The sequence below is a fragment of the Felis catus genome, chromosome F1 (assembly GCF_018350175.1).
Source record: "Felis catus isolate Fca126 chromosome F1, F.catus_Fca126_mat1.0, whole genome shotgun sequence".
In the NCBI taxonomy this organism is placed as follows: Eukaryota; Metazoa; Chordata; class Mammalia; order Carnivora; family Felidae; genus Felis; species Felis catus.
The window spans coordinates 39,697,022-39,715,402 of NC_058384.1; the positions used below are offsets into that span (position 1 = coordinate 39,697,022).

At 56.3% G+C, this 18,381-nt stretch overlaps 1 protein-coding gene across 3 annotated transcripts in view; it reads right to left on the minus strand.

Annotated features, from left to right (window-relative positions):
- The window catches only part of CACNA1S (calcium voltage-gated channel subunit alpha1 S), a 65,471-nt gene that overhangs the window by 9,940 nt on the left and 37,150 nt on the right, over positions 1–18,381 (minus strand). For 2 of the 3 annotated variants that reach the window (NM_001038605.2, XM_019821327.2), the window contains 15 exon segments: positions 181–340; positions 1,515–1,606; positions 2,203–2,268; positions 2,469–2,597; positions 3,440–3,496; positions 9,144–9,227; positions 9,943–10,053; positions 11,393–11,551; positions 12,031–12,232; positions 12,706–12,852; positions 13,110–13,162; positions 15,499–15,606; positions 15,843–15,930; positions 16,378–16,484; positions 18,041–18,100. In NM_001038605.2, the coding sequence (NP_001033694.1) occupies positions 181–340; positions 1,515–1,606; positions 2,203–2,268; positions 2,469–2,597; positions 3,440–3,496; positions 9,144–9,227; positions 9,943–10,053; positions 11,393–11,551; positions 12,031–12,232; positions 12,706–12,852; positions 13,110–13,162; positions 15,499–15,606; positions 15,843–15,930; positions 16,378–16,484; positions 18,041–18,100 (1,623 nt within the window). 3 annotated transcript variants of the gene reach the window in all.

Consider the following 18,381-nt stretch of genomic DNA (forward strand, 5'->3'; position numbering starts at 1 on the left):
ACAAAAAACCTTTTAGCAACCCCTCAGAAAACGAAGCCACCTGCAGGATGGCCTGAACCAGAACAATCTAACCAGAGCCTCCTGCCTCCTGTGCCCCTGAGGTCAATCCCCAAGAGACAGAAGCTGACGGGGAAGGGGGGGGCAGATTCCCTTGTGAAATCACCCTCCTCGCCATCTCACCAGGAAGGCGCAGAGCATGTAGAAGCTGACGAAGTAATAGTAGGCGAAGTTGGTGCCACACGTGTACTCCTCACCCGGGGCATAATCCGATTCGGGGTCACACAACTTGCCGTAGCTGCAGGCCAGGAGGATCTCCTGCCACGCCTCACCTGTCGCACACCTGGAAGAGAAGGGCTTCTGTTGGCCTTTTCACTCTTTTTTTTTTTTTAATTTGTTGAATGTTTATTTTTGAGAGAGAGAGAGAGAGAGAGAGAGAGAGAGAGAGAGAGAGAGAGCAAGAGTGGGGGAGGGGCAGAGAGAGACACACACACAGAATCCGAAGAGGGCTCCGGGCTCTGAGCTGTCAGCACACAGCCTGACATGGGGCTCGAACTCACGAACCACGAGATCATGATCTGAGCCGAAGATGGACGCTTAACCTACCCAGGCGCCCTGAAGGCATGTCCACTCTTGGGCAGCCCCTCAGGAGGCCAGCAGCCTGGCAGGAGCAGGGTATGGACAGACAAGCAGACTAGGGTTGCTCCCCCAACCCAAAGGAAGCAGTTCAGACCCCTGGGTTCACCAAGTAGCTCAGTGTGAGGCAGGCCTCAGTTTCCCCTCTGTGCCGCGGCCCCACTGCTCTATCCCTTAAGGAGCACTATAGGTAGGAGCTGAACTAAAGAAAAGGGGCAAAATCAATCCATGATTCAACTCCCTGGTGGGGGGTCACACAGGAGAGCCCTGTGCTGACCAAGGTGACATGCTCTTTTGAAGGGACATGTGACTTCTGTCTCCTGTTTCAGTGGGATGAGATCAGGGGAATATACCGTACTCCACTTAGACCAGCTAGGTCATTTTTGGGGCCCAGTGCAAAACAAAGATGTGGGGCCATTTGTTAAAAAATGATTTTAAAAATGGCATTGGTTGCATAATGGTGAATGCAGCTAACTTCTAAAAGTGATCAAACATTTCAAAACAGGGACAGGAGAGACTTAGCTCTTCTTTTTTTTTTTAAAGTTTTTAAAAAGTTTATTTTGAGAGAGAGAGAGAGAGATAGAGCGAGCACGAGTAGGGGAGGGGCACAGAGAGAATCCCAAGCTGTCGGCACAGAGTCCCACGGGGCTTGATCTCCTGAACTGAGATCATGACCTGAGCAGAAATCAAGAGTCAGGAGCTTAACCAACTGAGCCACCTAGGCACCCTGAGCCTTAGCTCTTCTGAATGAGGGCACTGTGTTGTGTGGCTGCTCAGGCCACAGGGTCAGGAAGCCGGCCCTGCCTGCAATGTAGAGTAGAGCAAAGCAAAGGCCAAGGTCAGAGGGTGGGGACAAGGTGGGGACAGAAGGAGACTGGTACCTGAAGAGCAGCAACACAGCTTGTGGGAAGGTCTGGAAGTTGTTGTTCCGGTTTATTTGGGTCCCGTCCACCATGGCGATCTTACCAAACATCTGCAAATCACAAAGGGCTCCAACCTTGGGACCTAGGTCACAGTTTCCCCTCAGCGCAGGCCCCACTGTCCTCTCCCACCTGACCTACTCCCCTCCTCCACCCCTACCTCCTGCAAATCCCCTTTATTTTAGGCCACAGCACACCCGAGGCCAAATCAGTTAGATTATTTTCAAGGTTGGGTGAAGTTCGTCCAATCAAGCCCAAGGAAAGCCCAAGAGTGGACTGGTTTTTCCAACAGCAAGCCAACTTGGGGACTCAGTGTAGGGAATGTGGGGGAGAGGGGACACTGGAGGGTAGACTGGGACCACTTGAAGCGCCTATCAGGGCCTGGGAGAGACACAGCCTGGCCCCTGCTGTTGACCTGCATGCCCAGGCCCCTCCCGGACTGCTCCCACCTGACCAGCACTGCAGCATCGGGGAGAAGGTGCAGTCTCCTTTCTCAGACTCACAGCTACGCCCCTGGTGGCCAGGATGGAAGATGCAGGGAGGGCGGAGGGTCCAACCTCCACACTAATTAGGCCTCTCCGGGGTCCATCGATGCCCCCTCCCACTTGGCCAAGATCCCTCCTTTGGCCTGGGCCCACCTGCCTCTCACCTGCATGCCGATGACGGCGTAGATGAAGAAGAGCATGACGATGAGCAGGGCCACGTATGGCAGGGCCTGGGGGTGAGGAGGGAGGGTCAGTGCACAGGGCTCCACGCCCTACCCTCCCCGAGCTCACTGCGGACCCTGTGGTCGCCCCAGGGCTCTCCCCCGGGGCTGGACGGATGTCCCTCGCAGCCTCTCCAGGTACGTGCAGTGACCACGGCCCCCACGCAGACCTGGCTCGGACCCTGGCCAGGTAGGCTGGGCACACGCACCTGGAAGGACTTGATGAACGTCCACAGCAGAGTGCGCACTCCCTCTGCCCGGCTCAGCAGCTTGATCAGCCTCATGACCCGGAACAGGCGAAAGAAGGCGCTGGAGATCCGGGCGCTCTCGTCTGGGTCCTGCGGGCCGGCAGCCCCAGAGGTCAGTCTGGAGGTGGCACCTCACAGGGGTAGTAAGGGGCAGGCGGGGGAGGGAGGGGCAACGTGTGTGTGCCGGGGAGGCTTCCATGGATTGGGGGGGCAGCTCCACCCCCACCTCACGGCCCCTGCTGTGAACTGCCGCTGGACCACCCGTAGCCTTAAGGCTTTGGGCTTGTTTAGCCGAGAGGAGGGAGTGGGCCAAGCATAAGCCCCTTCTCGGGAGAGGGCAACAGGGAGGTGAGGCTGTGGCCGGGCCTGTCCTCCGGGGGCCTCCTGCCTTATCTCACCTTCTCCTCAAGCTGCCACGGAGCAGAGGACCCTTTCAGCGCAGTTTCCCTAAAGCTTGGCTGCTCTGTCACCATCAATCAACATCGCCACCCCACTCAGCACATGGCTGTCCTAAGCCAGGCAAGCCTAGCCTTAGACACCCGGATAACTCTGGAAGGGGAGAGCCCTGCCAGGCTTCCTGTGTCCCCAGAGACCTCGTGCCAGCGAACGGTCACTAAGGTCCTGTGCCAGCTAGCAGTCACAGTCCTCTCGGGATGTTCCCATCTGGACAGAAGGAGCCAGAGAGACCCTTCGCCCCGTTTCCCGGGGCTCCGAGAAAGCCACTACATCCATGCACGGTCTACCGCAGAGCCCCCGCTCCCCCCCCCCCCCCCCCCGCCCCCAACCCGATCCCTCCAGGGCGCCCTGCTCTAGGGAAGGAAGCCCTCAGTGCTGGATCCACCCCATGCAATCCACGGCCAGGCCCGAGCATGCAAGCTGCAGGGCAGAGAGCCGGCGGGCGTGCAGGGCAGGCTCATGCAGCCTGGAATTACAACGTTCCCGCAGCCTCCACCCAGGCAATACAGTCCCCCGCTGGAGGCCAGGAAAGTCTGTGGAGAGAAGAGACCGGGGGAGGGGAAGGGGAGGAGAGAGAGAGGAGGAGGGACACGGTGGGAAGGGGGGGGGAGGTGAGGAGAGGTTGTCAGAAAGGACACACAGAAGAGTTAAAGAGAGAAAAGACAGAGCGGCGGGGGCTGAAGACCCCGAGTGGCTGCCAATCAGGGGTGGGGGTGGGCGGGTGTGAGGATGAAGCTGTGGGAACAGTGAGGCAACAGGCTGGGGACAAGGGAGCAAGAAGAGGAGGGAAGACCAGACACGGACAGGTCCCTTCCCATCTCCAGGATGTGCCTACAGCTGACAGGGGGCTCAGGTGCTTCCTGTGTGTCTGGGTCACATGATACTGGGGCCATCCCTGCGGGGACACACTGGGAACACCAGCTCATCACTCTGGGGGGGCTCACACCCCTCTTTCTCCCCGGGTCCAGCAAGGCTCCCTTGTGCCACTGAGGCCCTTATGGAAGTCCCATCCTCCAGGGGCTAAGGCCCTCTGGGGGAGTCTGAGACCCCCACCGCAGCTGCTTCTCTGCCCCGGACCTGGGAGCGGGGCCGAGGCCTCCATCACAGGGGCCCGGAGTTGCATGTGTGAGAGCCGCATTTTCTCCTGTTTACCCTAAACTTCTCTCTTAGGCCACCTTTCAGGAGAAACCTTTGTCCCGCAGTTGTGGGACAGGGGAAGTCCTTGTTTCATCTTGCAATTATTTGTGGGTGGACTGGTTCCCAGTATACTGGTTTCCCCACCAAGCAACATTCTCTTGGGCAGCTTTTCCTTGGACCACTGGTTCTCAATCCTGGCTGCACATCAGAATAAGCTGGAGAACTTAATATATTCCTTTGCTGGGTTCCCCCCCCAGGCCAATTAAGTCTGCTTCTAGGGGATGGGCCTGGCTCCAGGGGTTTAAACTGCATCCCACGTGATTCTAATACGCAGCCAAGGATGAGAACCAGTGTTCTAGACCCATACCACCAACATGGTAGCTACTAAGCACATGTGGCTATCTGAATTACAGTGAAAATTAAATAAAATTAGAAATTCATCTCCTCGGTTGTACTAGCCACATTTCAAGTGACCACTAGATGCACAGACACGAATGGCTAGTGGCTACTGGACTGGACAGAACAGAAGAAGATTTCTATCGTTACAGAAAGTTCTAACAGGCAGGGTTGCCCTAGTCTGCTCCCCGGTTTGTAGGTCAAGAATGTAAATCAACATTCAAATTTGAAGTCTTAACATGACTTCAGGGAACCATTATTAGTACATCTGCTCCTAAAAATCAAATAATGACCGATGCCCTCTGGGCCCTCCACCACCAAAGAAACTGTTTTGATTTATCCAGGCTTCCTCTACACAGATCTCAGGCTGTTTATTTTGACTGTTTGGGGTTCTCTCTTCTAATTTTGCTGGTGAGAATCAAACCATGAGGCCTTTGGGATGCTATTTCCCAGTGGAAACCCAAAATGGATGGAAATCTACAACACCCACCTACCCACCTATGCATGCACACTCATGTGCGCACACACAAACACACACACGCGCGCACACACACACACACACACACACTGATTTTGCCCAGGACCTATCCAGCCCTTAGTCTGCCCCACCCCCTCAGGATCTGAGTAGAGCTCTGTCATTGTCTTTCTGCACGCAGGAGTGAACAGGATTCCCAGGCCAAGCCCTCCCCCAGACAGCGAGGCAGCCAAGTCCCCAGAAAGTGCTGTTCCTGCCAGGGCTTCAGCCTAAAGGAATCTCAGGCTGAGGGCTCCTTCCTCACAGGCTCCAGACTCTTCCTCAGCTGCTCCCCCACTCCCCGCCCCCTCTCGGGTGTCTTTAGTGCCAGCCCTCTCCCCCACCTCTCCATAGGATTCACCCCTGGGCTGGCAGACCGTAAAGTGCTTATCAGCAGGCAGCGGAAAGTTAAGAAGCCCTACGCATGGGTAAGGCTCCTGGCTTTGGGGCTAGTCCCCAGCTGGGCACCTCCATGGCCAAACCAGCCACCTCTGAGCAGAATCGCACTATGGCCACGGTTAGGGTGGCTCAGAGGGCCGAGTGTTCTCCACATCCTCCTAGGATCCTCCTCCGCAGGCACTCTGCCCAGAGGGAAGCCGTCTTTTGAGTTCTGTCTCTGATTCCTGGATCTCCTCTTCCCTGTCCCCTGCTCCCCTCTTTCACCCTGCAGTGACCCTCAGCCATCTGCCTCCCCACTCAGCCTGGACGTTTGTCCTGCCATTTCTACAGCGCCCTTGCTTGCGCTGAGACGCCTTACCCAATGTGCCAGCCCTCAAGACCACATCAGGGGTCCGGTCCCTTTCCTCGAGCATTACTCCAGGGTGAAACTGAGCTCACTAGGCCCACCCGAGACCCCGTCGTTCTTCCTGCAGATGGACTCATCACATTGGCTATTCCTCAAGGGTCAGTTCCTGCACTCACACCCGCCGTCCTGTCCTCACTTCCAGCGGAGGATTCTGCCTGCTGCCTCGGACACGCCTGTGACTGCCCAGGATGAACGCCCTCTTCCCTCCGCCCCATTCCCCTGCTCCCTCGCACCCTTCGTGATTCTTGCCACCTCTGCTTACACTCTTCCTCTTCCAGTCTTCTGACTCGTGTCCTTTGCCGTCGCCTCCGAAACTCTAATCGCTTCCTCAACAATCTCTTCTCTCACATGTTGTGAATTTCTCCTCTGCGCTCGCTCCGTCTATGGTCTCCCTTTCCCTGTATTAATCAACATCCACTTTCCAGTAACTACCTCACCTAACCTCCTGGCAGAAACTGTTTCCTGTGCTCACAGCTGCTTGATGTTTTTTGGGTTTTTTTTTCTTCTTATCACTTTCTGGTCACTGCTCCATCCTTTTAACTGGTTTCAGCCCCACAGTGTGCCAATCTGTCACCCTGCTCATGGATGGCTTCCAGTCACAAACCCTATGGCCTTGCTGGCTTCAATTCTGCAGGATCTCAACTCCTTCGCAGCTGGCTCATCCCACCCGAGGCTTGAACCATCAGCTCCATGCATCTGGGACCAGCCCATGTTGATCGAGCTGCCACCATGTGCCAGACGCAGAGTGACACTCGGCTCCTCTCCTGCATTCCCAATGGCTTGCTACCCATCTCCACTTGTGTACCCGGCATCCAAACCCACAGCATCAGAACAGAATCACGGTGAGTGCATCACCCCAAGTCCTTCTCTTCAGGAGGTGCTGAGCCACCTTGGGTTCCTTCCTTCCCATGGCCACAGGGTCACATTCACCAAATCCTGCTGCCTCTGAGCTTTTCTGTTCCTCTCCTGCCATCCGAGCCCTGACTCTCATTGCTTTATGCCCGTTTGCTTTGCACACCCTCTTTCTACTATGGACGAACTACAGCTTTCTGAAATCCAGCTTCTCCCCTGGGACACCGGGTCTTAAGCCCTTTCATTTATTCAAAGACTCTGCTCCGGTAGTTACCTCCTTACTACCAGGTATTTGCAAAGCCTGAGGATATGCTCCCATTTTTCTTGTTTTTTTTTCTGTTTTCTTCCAGTTTATTTATTTTGAGAGAGAGCAGGAGAGAGGCAGAGAGAGAGAGGGTGAGAGAGAATCCCAACCAGGCTCCAGGTCGTCAGCGCAGCGCCCAGTGCAGGGCTCAACCCCATGAACTATGAGATCGTGACCTGAGCCAAAATCAAGAGTCAGAGGCCCAACCGACTGAGCCACCCAGATGCCCCTTCTCCCATTTTCAAGGAAACTCTCCTTGGCTCCACATTTTTCTCTAACTCCTATTTCTCTCTGTAGCAAAACACCTCAAAGGAATTGTTCCATTCTTTGCTCTCCCTTCCCAGCCCATGGCGAGCAGGCATTCTTCCCCATAATTCTAGTGAAACTGCTCCTGCCAAGGTCCCTGTTGCCAAAATTCAAGTCAATGCTCAGCTCTTATCTTCCTTGACTTTTCTGTTCTCCTTGATCTCAGGACATCACTCTCTTTTGGTTCCCTTGCCTCAGAGGCCAATTCTTTCTTAGTCTGTTTGCTGGTTCCTCCTCGTCTCTCCAATCACTAAACACGGGAGCATTCCAGGGCTCAGCCTCCGGATCCCTTCTCTCTAAATACCTTCTCCCTTCTCCACAGATCTCGTCCATCCCCACAACTTTAAATACCATCTTCAAATTTACACCTCCGACCCGCCCTAGCCTCTGAGCTCCAGACTCATAAATCCCAGCCTATTGGGTATCTCCATCCGGATGCCTCGTAAGCATCCTAAATTATCGTGTCTAAAACAGAAATTTGGCTTCTGCCCCACGCCTGCTTTTCCAGCAGTTTCCGCATCTCAGTAAATGGAAGCTCAATTGCTTGGACAAAAATCCTGGTAGTCACCCTCGATTTGTTTCTCTCTCTCTCTAAATCAAGGCCAGCTGCAAATTCTGTCAGCTCAAACTCCCAAATAAATAGGATGTGTCCAGTTCTCACCGCGTCCACAGCTAGCCCCCTAGCCACCATCACCTCTCACCTGGTTATCCAACATCCTCCTGGCGGCTCTCCCTGGGCCAGCCCTGTGTCCCCCACAGCTTTCTGTCAACACGGCAGCCAGAGGGATCCTTTAGAACTAAAGTCAGACCAGGTTTAAGCCCCCCAAAGGGCTCTCATCTCTCTTAGAATAAAACCCAGGATCATAACCATGGCCTTCAAGGGCCTAAGTGATCTGGCACCTGCCCTCTGTCTCTGACCTCATCTCTACCATTCTCCACTCCCGCTACAAGGGCCTCCTCCTATTCCTCAACCTCAGGGCCTTTGCACTCACTTGTTTCTCTCCCTACAACACTCTGTGCCAATACCTGCATGGCTTACCCCCTTGCTTTGTTCAGGTTGTCACTCAGATACCATCTTGGCACCAACCCTTCATTCCCTTCCAGTAAGTTTTTACCCTGGTTTATTTTTCTTTATAACACACACTGAGCATATCTGCCATGTTAGAGAATTTTTATCGTCCGTTGGCCTCCGTGTTCTTGTTTATTGCTCTATCTCTAGCATGGGTAGGAGGTACTCGATACGTATTTGCAGACTAAATAAATAACTTCCTCCATAACAGCTTTAGTCCTTCTACTGCTTTGTTCCAAACCCTCTGGTAACTTCCCATTGTCTGCTACATAAAGTTCAAGGCCCCCTCGCCACTGCTTACCTCTCCAGCCATCCCTACCCGGCCCCCCCCCACCCCCCGCCTCGTCCCTCTTCTGCACAGTCATGTGCTTCTGCTAAACCGGACCTCTGGGTGTGCCCCGAATCTTCTATCATTCATTTCCTACTCTGTGCCTCCCCTACAGCAGCTCTGCCTGCGGTGTTTGCTCTTCTCTCCACCTCCGGTCACCAGCTCGCTTTCCTTCAGGACCCACTTTCAGCTTGTACCATCTCCGCGAAGCCTTCCCTGACCGCTCCACCCAGAGGAGACCTTTTCCCTTTCATAACAGCTCTTGCCTTGGACAGCCTGGTGCGTTCACGATGGCTGCCTGGAATCTGAGTTATCTGTCTGCTCTGTAGGCTGCGACTCCTGTCATTTCCATCTCTGTAGACCCCCGGGGCGCCATGCTGCACACACAGCAGGTACCCCACAAATGTCTATGGACTACACAAGTGTTTGCACCCCACCCCGGGGATGGCTCTGTTTGCCTGATACTCACGTCGATTTCACTGAGAATGACATCGATGATGCTGCCGATGACAATCAAGAAGTCAAACACATTCCAGGGGTCTCCAAAATAGCCCTGGGAAGGACAGCCATGGGAGAACCAGGGGGTGAGCTCTAGGGGGAAGGAGTTTTGGTGGCCAGCAGAAGGTGATGGTCCCCGTCCAAGGTAATGCAGAATGGCCAAGCCAGGCCAAGGTGGGGTGCGCGTGGCCCCACTTTCCACGAGTGCTCCTGCGTGCCCACCCACTCCAGTACCCCTCTCCCTTGGGCTCTGTAGTTCCCTTCCTCCAGAGCATAAGGTGGTCAGAGAGGAGGGACAGCATGGTTGAGAACTCAGGATCTGGGATCCTGATCCGGATGGGGAACTCCTTCATCCTCCCCAGCTTTGAAGCCCTGTCTGGAGCTTGCTAGTGCAGACCTTTCAGAGTGTGGCTGGGCTTGGCTGGGCTTGGCCAGGTGGGAGTGGGACTGGGGAACCAAAGACACAGCGAGATACTCCCCCTTCAGAAGCCTAAGGGCAGGCAGGGAACATAAGGCAGGTTCAACAAAGGGCTTGGGGAAGAGGCAGCCAACATCTATTCGGTCACCAGCCAGTTCTGGCAGCCTGAATATCCTGCATGCCTTATGCCTTGTGTCTAAAGGTGGAAGTAAGCAAAGGGGTGAGCAGGGCGGGACCAGAAGTGCTGGATGAAGGGGCTTTCAGTAGAATGACACTGGGGTGGGGGCGCACGAGAAGTGACCTGTCCTGTCAGGTGCCATCTGCTCCTCTTGTCCTGTGCCCCAGCACTCACCCTGGCCTTGAACGCCATGAGCTTGAGGACCATCTCCAGGGTGAAGATGATGGTGAAGGCCACGTTGAGGATGTCTGAGATGTGGTTCATCTCCTCTGACTGGTTGTAGTGCTGTGGAGAGGCACAGGAGAGGGGGCTGGAAGGGCCCAGTGGCTCTACCCCGCAGGTTGCATCCCAGAGCCCCATTCTCTTGCCAGGCAGCTCCCAAACCTCTTCCTCAGGCTTCCTGCCCACTTTTTTGAAATCTCCAAAAACCAGGTGCCTGTTTTGGCAATCCCCACCAAGTCTAATGGATCCCCCTCTCCCCAAAGAGACAGCAAGAGGAGGAGGAGAGGTCCTGCTGAGAAGGCTGGTCTACACACGGGACTGCAAGGTCAGAGCTTATTTCCAGATCTGTTATGGGATGACCGGGGGGGAGGCCCCTCAGCAGGACTCCGTGACAGGTTCCATCTAGTCATCTGGGCACAGAACTAGGAGAGAAGAATGCTGATTCCAGAGCTGGCATTATCACCAGCTACAGGTGTACAGGTGGGCCACCGAGCTCACCAGGCTGACACTCGTGCACACTGTCCCCCGGATGGTGAAGCAGTCAGAGCAATAACCTTAGCCCCCTTGACCCAGCACTGTGATGCTCCTTAATTCTGTTTCCTTGTATAACCTGCCAGGAACCTCGTGGTCTTTTTGGAAAGTCGATGAACTCCCGCTTCTTCCATAAAACTCCCCCAGGTAGTTCAGAAGGATCTGGGGGCTGCCCCCACCCCACCCTGTCTTAGCCGGACTGCCTAATTCTGCTGCCCAGCTCAGCCCAAACTTAAGCCATTGCTCACGATCCTCTTTATGACCTGGCCCTGCTGGCCCAGTGATTCACTTTCCATGTCCTCATCACCTGGCAATGCGGAGTCCTGTTGTTGGATGTGTCTGCCTAGGGCCAGGAAGCCTAGCTGTGCAATTCTATTTATACGGGGCTTAAGGGATCTGATGCTTAATTAAGGTTTGCTAACGATGCTGCTGATTGTGATATTGTCTATAAAGTATGCTCAACTCCTAAGAGACACCTGTTCTGTGAATATCAAAGCCATTTTTCTTGAGACCGCAGCCAAGATTCCAGCCAACTCAATCATGCAGATTTGCAACAGCCGAAGATAAACTGAGAAGGCACTTCCTACTTCCCACGCTGCCGTGTGCTTCTGCACAGCTATCTCCTGTTTGCAGATTTGTGCAGCTATTTGTATGTCTGAATGCCTTCTTAATAAACTACTGGGTGCCTGGCAACCAGGCCTGGGCCCAGGGAACTTCTCTATCCCCCGCAGTACCTCACCACACAGTGCCTGGCACATAGGAGGTGCCAGGAAAAGTATATTGGGGGAAGGAGACGGGAACCTTGCCCCGCCCACCTGCCCTGCCCCTGGCCCCAGTCCATCCGGCCCTTATCTCCTGGGGGCGCCCTTACCTGCATGCCCAGGCAGATGGTGTTGAGCATGATGAGGGCAAACATCAGGTACTCAAAGTAGGAGGAGGTGACGACATACCACACCTGGTACTGGTATGGGTTTTTGGGGATGTAGCACCTCAGCGGGCGGGCCTTCAGGGCATATTGCACACACTGGCGCTGAGACACAACACCACAGGGCAGGTCAGCACTGACGGCCCCTCCCTTGCTCTCACACTCACATGCATGGGCTGGAGGGAACCCTGCATTCTGGTCAGCCAGGAGCAGCTGTGGCCAGGAACTCGTGGCTGACGGGCTCTGCGGGACTGTTTAGGGGACGAGTCCCAGTGGGCCTGTGGGTTCCCCTTGAGTTATCCCGGCCCGTTTCTAACATGGCTCTAGCCCCACCCAGGGGCTCTGAAGGACTAGCCTTCTCTGGGCATCACGAGGGTTCCATGAGAAGACTCCCACAGCACCAACTTGTATTGCTTCATGTTGGGGATGGGTTGGGAATGGGGTAGAGTGTATGCAGGCTGGGTCTGGGCATGAAATGGAGGTTCTGGGGTCAACCCCAGGCCCAGGACTCTTCACTGGCCAGAGCCTAGGGCTCAGGCTGGCAGGAGGCCTGCTGAGTCCGCTCTCCACCTCAGCCCAGGCACCTGGTTCTTGTCCAGTTCACAGTTCTTGTACTCAGTCTCCCCCTGCTCCTGGAAGGTGACAATAACGAAGCCCACAAAGATGTTCATCATGAAGAAGGCAATGAGGATGATGTAGATGATGAAGAAGATGGCCATCTCCACTCGGTTGTTGTAGACGGGGCCTGTGTCTTCCTTGTATGAGTCTATGGCCTGGTAAAGCAGCCTTGGGGTGGACAGAGAAGAGACTGGTTGGACAGGGGTGATGAGGCAGAGAGCCAGGCCAGGAAGGACAGGCTTTCTCTCACTGGCCACAGGGACCCGAGGGAGCTTTCTGAACGATCAAGCACCAGAAGGGAAGTTAGGACCATGCCAGAAAAGACTGGGACAGGTCCTGGAAAGGGCCTGCCTTTCCATGGGATGCCCCATCTACCCTAATCAATCAGTAGGGCTCCCCACATGGTCACAGAGGCCTACACCTGTTGGGGGACTGGGACATTCTGTCAGAGTGCCCAGGTCAGGATGTCTTTAGGGTGGCCGGTCAACACACTGGTCCCACACACCCTCCCAGCTGGTGGGTTTGTTGAGCGCTTACCGCGGGCCTGGCACGGAGTGGTGAGGGCTGCAGAAGGGCAAGATGGCTCCCTGGCACTGCCCCCACCATGCCCACATTGGACCCAGGCCCCAGCCCTCACTCACTGAGGCCATCCCTCAAAGGTGGAGACCGTGAAGAGTGACATCATGGCCGAGAGCACGTTGTCGAAATGGAAGTCGCTGTGTATCCACTGGCGGGGGCGCAGCTCCATCTGGGTGGGGTCCCCATCCTTGTACACATAGTAATAGCCCCTGGGGTGGGGAGGCTCAGTCACTCCACCGTGCATGGCTGGGCTGCCCCCTCTCCACCCACATCCTCTGATCCCCTGTAGACTGGGGACCAGAGGGGACACTGCTGGGCACTCCCTCACCACAGTTTCCCAAGGAAGGACCCTTTAGAACACGCTTCCTGGGCCTAGGGGCTCAGGTTCCCCAGGTCCCCCTCGCACAAGGTCCCCCACGCAGTGGCTGTCCCACCTCCTGCCCTCAGCCAGCAGAGTTCAGCCCACCTGCACTCCTTCTCTGTCATCTTGGATAAGTCATTGCAGCTGAAGAACTTGCCCTGTGTCAAGAAGAGGGAGGGAGGGAGGGACACACATTGTCATGGAAACAAGATTGAAAACTGGGCTACGGAAGTGAATAGTGGCAGGGCATGTGGAAAGAGGGCCCCAGCACTGTCTTCCTCCTTCACCATCATCCCTTCCCTCAGCTGCCCTGCGGGGTTCCCTACCAGGCCCGAGGCTGTCGCGGCTGAGAAGCCAGTTCCTGAACAGGCTGGGCCTGAGGGGAAGGAAATATGGATACAGCTCGGCCCTGCCCCTCCCTCAGGGAGCCCCCTGCCCCCCATTGCTACGGGAAGCCCTCTTGAGGTCTCCCCATGACAGACCAAGAAGGGCTGCCCCCCCACTTCCTTCTCCTGCCAGTGGGGTGGCCACAGGGCACACAGGGCACAGTAAGAGTTGCAGGGACGGAGCCCAACCGGGTTTTGAGGGCGTAAATCATCTCAAAGTGGAACGGGGGTCCCGCACCCCCACTCGGAGGCCTGAAGAGGCGGGCGCTGTGCCCCCCTGTGCTGATTACAGTCAGAGCAGTTTCCCTTTTTGTCTACCTCACAGACTGGGCACCCACAGAAGAGTCTGTGTGAAGAAAAGGAGTGATCGCCAGGCCCGAATGGAGCTACATGAAGCCTGAAGTTCACGGCATCTGGTCGAGTCCCCTCAGAGGCCCAGAGAAAGAGCTGCCTCAGCCAAGGATACGGGACTGGCTGACGGCTCAGAGGTCCTACCCGCTGCAGGGTTTTGCTGTTCCAGCCACATCCCCCTTTACGGTTGCCAGAGCAGAGGGGTGAAGGGGAGGCAGGTGACATTGGGGGGGAAGCAGGGAGAGGACACAGCTGTCACTGGGCAGGTTTCTGGGCACTTGAAACAAAACACCCAATTTAATATAGGAAGCAAACTCTTGATGTAATGTGGAATGTATGCGAAGTTTCCACAGGGTAAAACGTGGGGTAAGATGCCACTTATAACCGATGTCTGGGCATTATCTGAGTGGGCAGGAGCTGGGGGTCTTTTGATGAGAGACTACAGCACAGGGGTCGGGGCAGGGGTCGGGGGGTTGAGGGACAGCTGCTCTTGCCTGGAAGGCACACAGGAGCCAGAGGAGGGGGCCGCTCACTCGTTCCTCCAGGGAACGTGTCTCGTGGGCCGCCTATATGCCAGGCCCAGGCTGGGTGCCAGGGTCAGGGAGGAGTGAGACAGACACCCAGCGCCCCTGGTAGAGGAGGGGGCAGGGCTCGAGGGGAGGGGCAGCCCTCTGCTGGAACTAGGAGGGGAAGGTCACATGCCAATCACGGTAACTGAGGGTTGAAGGCTAAGCTGTCTCAGTCTGGATGCGGTTTCCAAGGGGATGCCTCCACCTCTCCAGGACAGTAACCAACAGGACCCATCTCCCTTAAGGTCATCAGGGAACCCCACCTTGACTGCTCTCCCCCCAAACCTGCTCCCTGCCCACAGGGAGGGACTTGTGGGGTTTACTTCATGACGCCCTCTCAGCCTTAACCGAGACGCCGGCCCGGAGAAAAATGCTCCACAAATGCTGTCGAATGAATGAATGACGGTACGATGATGTCATTGCCCAAGTCTGACTGAAGTTATGTCATTGTGGTTTTCATGCTTCGGGGGACAGGAGCGGTTTGGGTCATGAAAGGAAATGTCAGGGTGTTGGAGCACTCGGATACCAATTTCTGTGTCCTGCAGATGGTATGAAAGGCAGAGGCATCCAGAAACCAGCTCGGTGGAAGGGGAGCCTTGCGGGGCTGATTCCTAGAGAGGAACTGCATAGCTGTGACCTCCCAGGAAAGTGAGGACAGAACGAGGCGGCTCCCAGGGTAGAATGATGGCCTCCCTCCCTCAGAAGCTCCTGGTAGATGTGAATGATGCCAGCCACACCGGCCAGAAGCATGGGGTGCTGAAGTCCAGCTGACGGAAGAAGGTGGAGTGGATGGGGGCTAGAGCTGGGGGGCATGTTTTAGACAGGCCTGGAAGGATGGGAGGGGTGGGGGAGGTTGATAACGGGGAGGGGTGCTGACAGGGTCCGGCAGGTAGGGGAGGGGGCTTGGTCCTCAAGGAGAAGCCACCGAGAGCCAGGAAGACAGCAGGTGCAACGGTCATGGTGGCCAGCAGAGCCACTGGGGCCAGGAAGGGGCATCGCCTAGGAAACCTCATCCAGACTCCAGGTAGCTTAGCCTCACAACTCTGTGCACTCGAGGACATCTGCTTTCACAGTCTGGGGCTCCCTTTGCTTAGAGGGTGGGGAACGGGCTGGCTCTTGCCTTGGCCTCAGAGCTGGCACCAGAGCTGCGGAAGGGGGGGCAAAGCTGCCCGGGTAGGTGGGGCTCACCTTGAAAAGCTGGACGCCGATGCAGGCAAACATGAACTGCAGGAGGGTGGTGACGAGGACGATGTTCCCGATGGTGCGGATGGCCACAAACACACACTGCACCACGTGCTGGGGAGAGACATCAGGTCGGCAACATCCCGCCCTTGCTATCCCCTGCTGCCTCCCAGCTAGGTGGGGGCAGAGGGAGCTTCGTGGGGAAGCATGGCCGCCCAGCCTCACCCCTACCCCCGTTTGGCAAAGGGGGTGCAACACGCGCCCCAGCAACGGCTGGGCGGAGGTTTCCAGGATCAGGCCCTTGCAGCCTCTCTTTTCCTGCTCCTGGGGTCCCACCCAGGCCCTCTCACCTTCAGCCCCTTGGCTCTGTTGATGGCCCGCAGGGGCCGGAGCACCCTCAGCACCCTCAGGATTTTCACCACAGAGATGGCGCTGGACCTGGGGGAGGCGGCGAGGGTGAGGGGTGAGGGCAGCCTGCTCCAGCCCTCCACCTGCCCCCGGCCTCTAGTCCTCCACATCAGACACCTTTCTGCCTGAACACACTCCCCTCGTTCCCCACCCTTCCCCTAGGCTGCGCGAGGACCCCACCCCCGGATAAAGCCGCCTCCTGCCCGGTGGTGCAGCACAGTAAGGGATTCCTCCATGGGTGGCTACAGGCTCGGTCTCTCTCATCAGACTGGGGGCGACCCAGAGGTAGGGACAGCAGCCCCTCCTGGTAAGCACTGTCACTTCAGTCCAGTTGGTAACAACCTAGGGGACCCTGGACCCCCATCAATGGCCCTGAGAATCCCTCTCCTTGCGGCTTGGTGCCCACCAACGGACAGTGGGTGGGACTCTGCTCTGAGGAGGGGTCCTCGCCCGGGGCTGGCCCCTGCCCCTGCTCACTCGAGTCCCATGGAGATGAGGGACACGGCCACCACCAGCAGGTCCAGGATGTTGAAATAGTTGCGGCAGAAGGAGCCCTTGTGCAGGAAGGCACCGTAGGTCGTCATCTGTGGGAAAAGCCAGCATCCTGGGTGGGTGGGGGCGGTGGGGAGCTTGGGGACGGGCGTGTCCCCACAAAGAAGGGCTTCCCGAGGGAAGATCTGCCTCAGTCTGCAGAGGCAGATGGCTGCCAGGAGGTCTCTACCCTTGCTGTGTCCTAAGTGCTTTTTCTCCCATTCTCTGCTCCCAGTTCTGGAAACATGAGGACTTCTCATGGGCAGCTCCACCAGACTTTGCTCTCTGAGCTTGTCTCTTTGGTCAGATGCCATAGGGCGCCCCAGTCTCCTTCCCCACGGGGCCACAGAGTGGGGAAGCCCTGGCCCTTCTCTCCCCTGTGGAACATGATAAAATTCCTCTTCCTCCTCTCTGGGAAGCTTCTTCAGAAGTAACCTCTGCCCTGAGGACTGCTGAGTGAGGCTGAACAGCCCCTTTAGACTGGAAGACCTTCACCAGGCCCGGACCCCTCTCCCTTCCCCATTGTCCCAACTTCTTGCTGTTCCTTCAGCTTCTTCCGTGTACTCTGTGATGATCTCCCAGGCCCTTTGTGCAAACACGCTATGCCCTTGAAGTCTGATGAGCCTGAAGCCTTTCCTGGCATTCAAGGTGATTTCTTCTCAACTCGCCTTCCCAGGCTCTGTTTTCTGTGCTATACCCCAGCCCAAAAGGACCACTTTCTCCTCTCTGAGCACGTCTGAACCACCTTCTCATAATGCGTTTGCCATTTTCTGTCCTCCTGGACTGCCCCTGCTATCCCTCCCTAATGAAGTCCTGGCCACCTCTAATGCCACCACCTCCAGGAAGCCCTCTTGGACCTCAGGGAAGCCACCATCCCTCTGCTCAACTGCTTTAGTAGTCAAAGGCCTTGAAATAAAGAACTGTCCTGATTTCAGGTTGCAGCCTGCTCTGGGCTATTCCTTCGGCAAAGCTCGCCTCTCCCTTCCTCATTCATGAAGGTGAAGGCTGGGGCTACTGGGCCCCAGATGGGCCCTCCCTCTGCCTCTGAGACCCTCCACGGTGATGGTGTGAACCCAGTGTACCTGTCTCGAGAATGAGAGAGCAGTGATGTGCTGTGGGTAAGGAAGGGGGAGCTACGATGGGACAGAGCTGCCAGAAACCCATCTGGGGCAGAGGTCACTTCTCTGGGGATTCCTGGGAGACGCCTTTTAGTCATCGGTAACAAAGGTCTCGGAACAAATCACGGCTCCCTGGGTCTGAGGCTAACTGTGCCTTCACTATGGAGGAGGAATGCCCGAGGCTTCATAGACGCGGACGGACGTGCTCACTGAGCTGTGCTGAGCCGTGCTCAGCTGCAGGTTGGTCGTACTTCATGTCCCCACCCATGCACCTGCTCACCTCCTTGCCCCAGCTTACGAGCAGAAACCCCATCTGCTCCTGGGTCCCGCGAGTCCCTCCCTGGTGTTCTCCACTTTCTTCTTGCTTTTCCCTCACCCCCGCCACCCAGCCTGTGAGCGAGTGCCGGGCGTGTAAGTTGGAGCCACGTGAGGTCTGCTATCCTGGCCTGGAGACACCACTCACCCAGGCTGTCCCACAAGCCTTCACTCACCTTGAGGACAATCTCCACAGTGAAGACAGAGGTGAACGCAATGTCGAAATACCCAAGGATCTGGTGACAGGGCAGGGGAGAGAGAAGCCGGTGAGAGGAAGAACCGAACAATGACATCATCATTGTCACCACCATCACTATCATCATTAAAACAGGCAACAAGAGCCTGTCACGTCACACGCTGAGACAGTTCAGGACCGGACCGGGCAGTCTTACCCCTCCAGGGATTTAAACTCTAAGAAACTCTGATGCCTATGGCCACACAGAGCCTACAGCTGAGCTCTGCGCCCCAGAGTGAGGTGTCCGGGTGGCTGAGGCCTGGGGTAGGGAGGGGTGCTGAG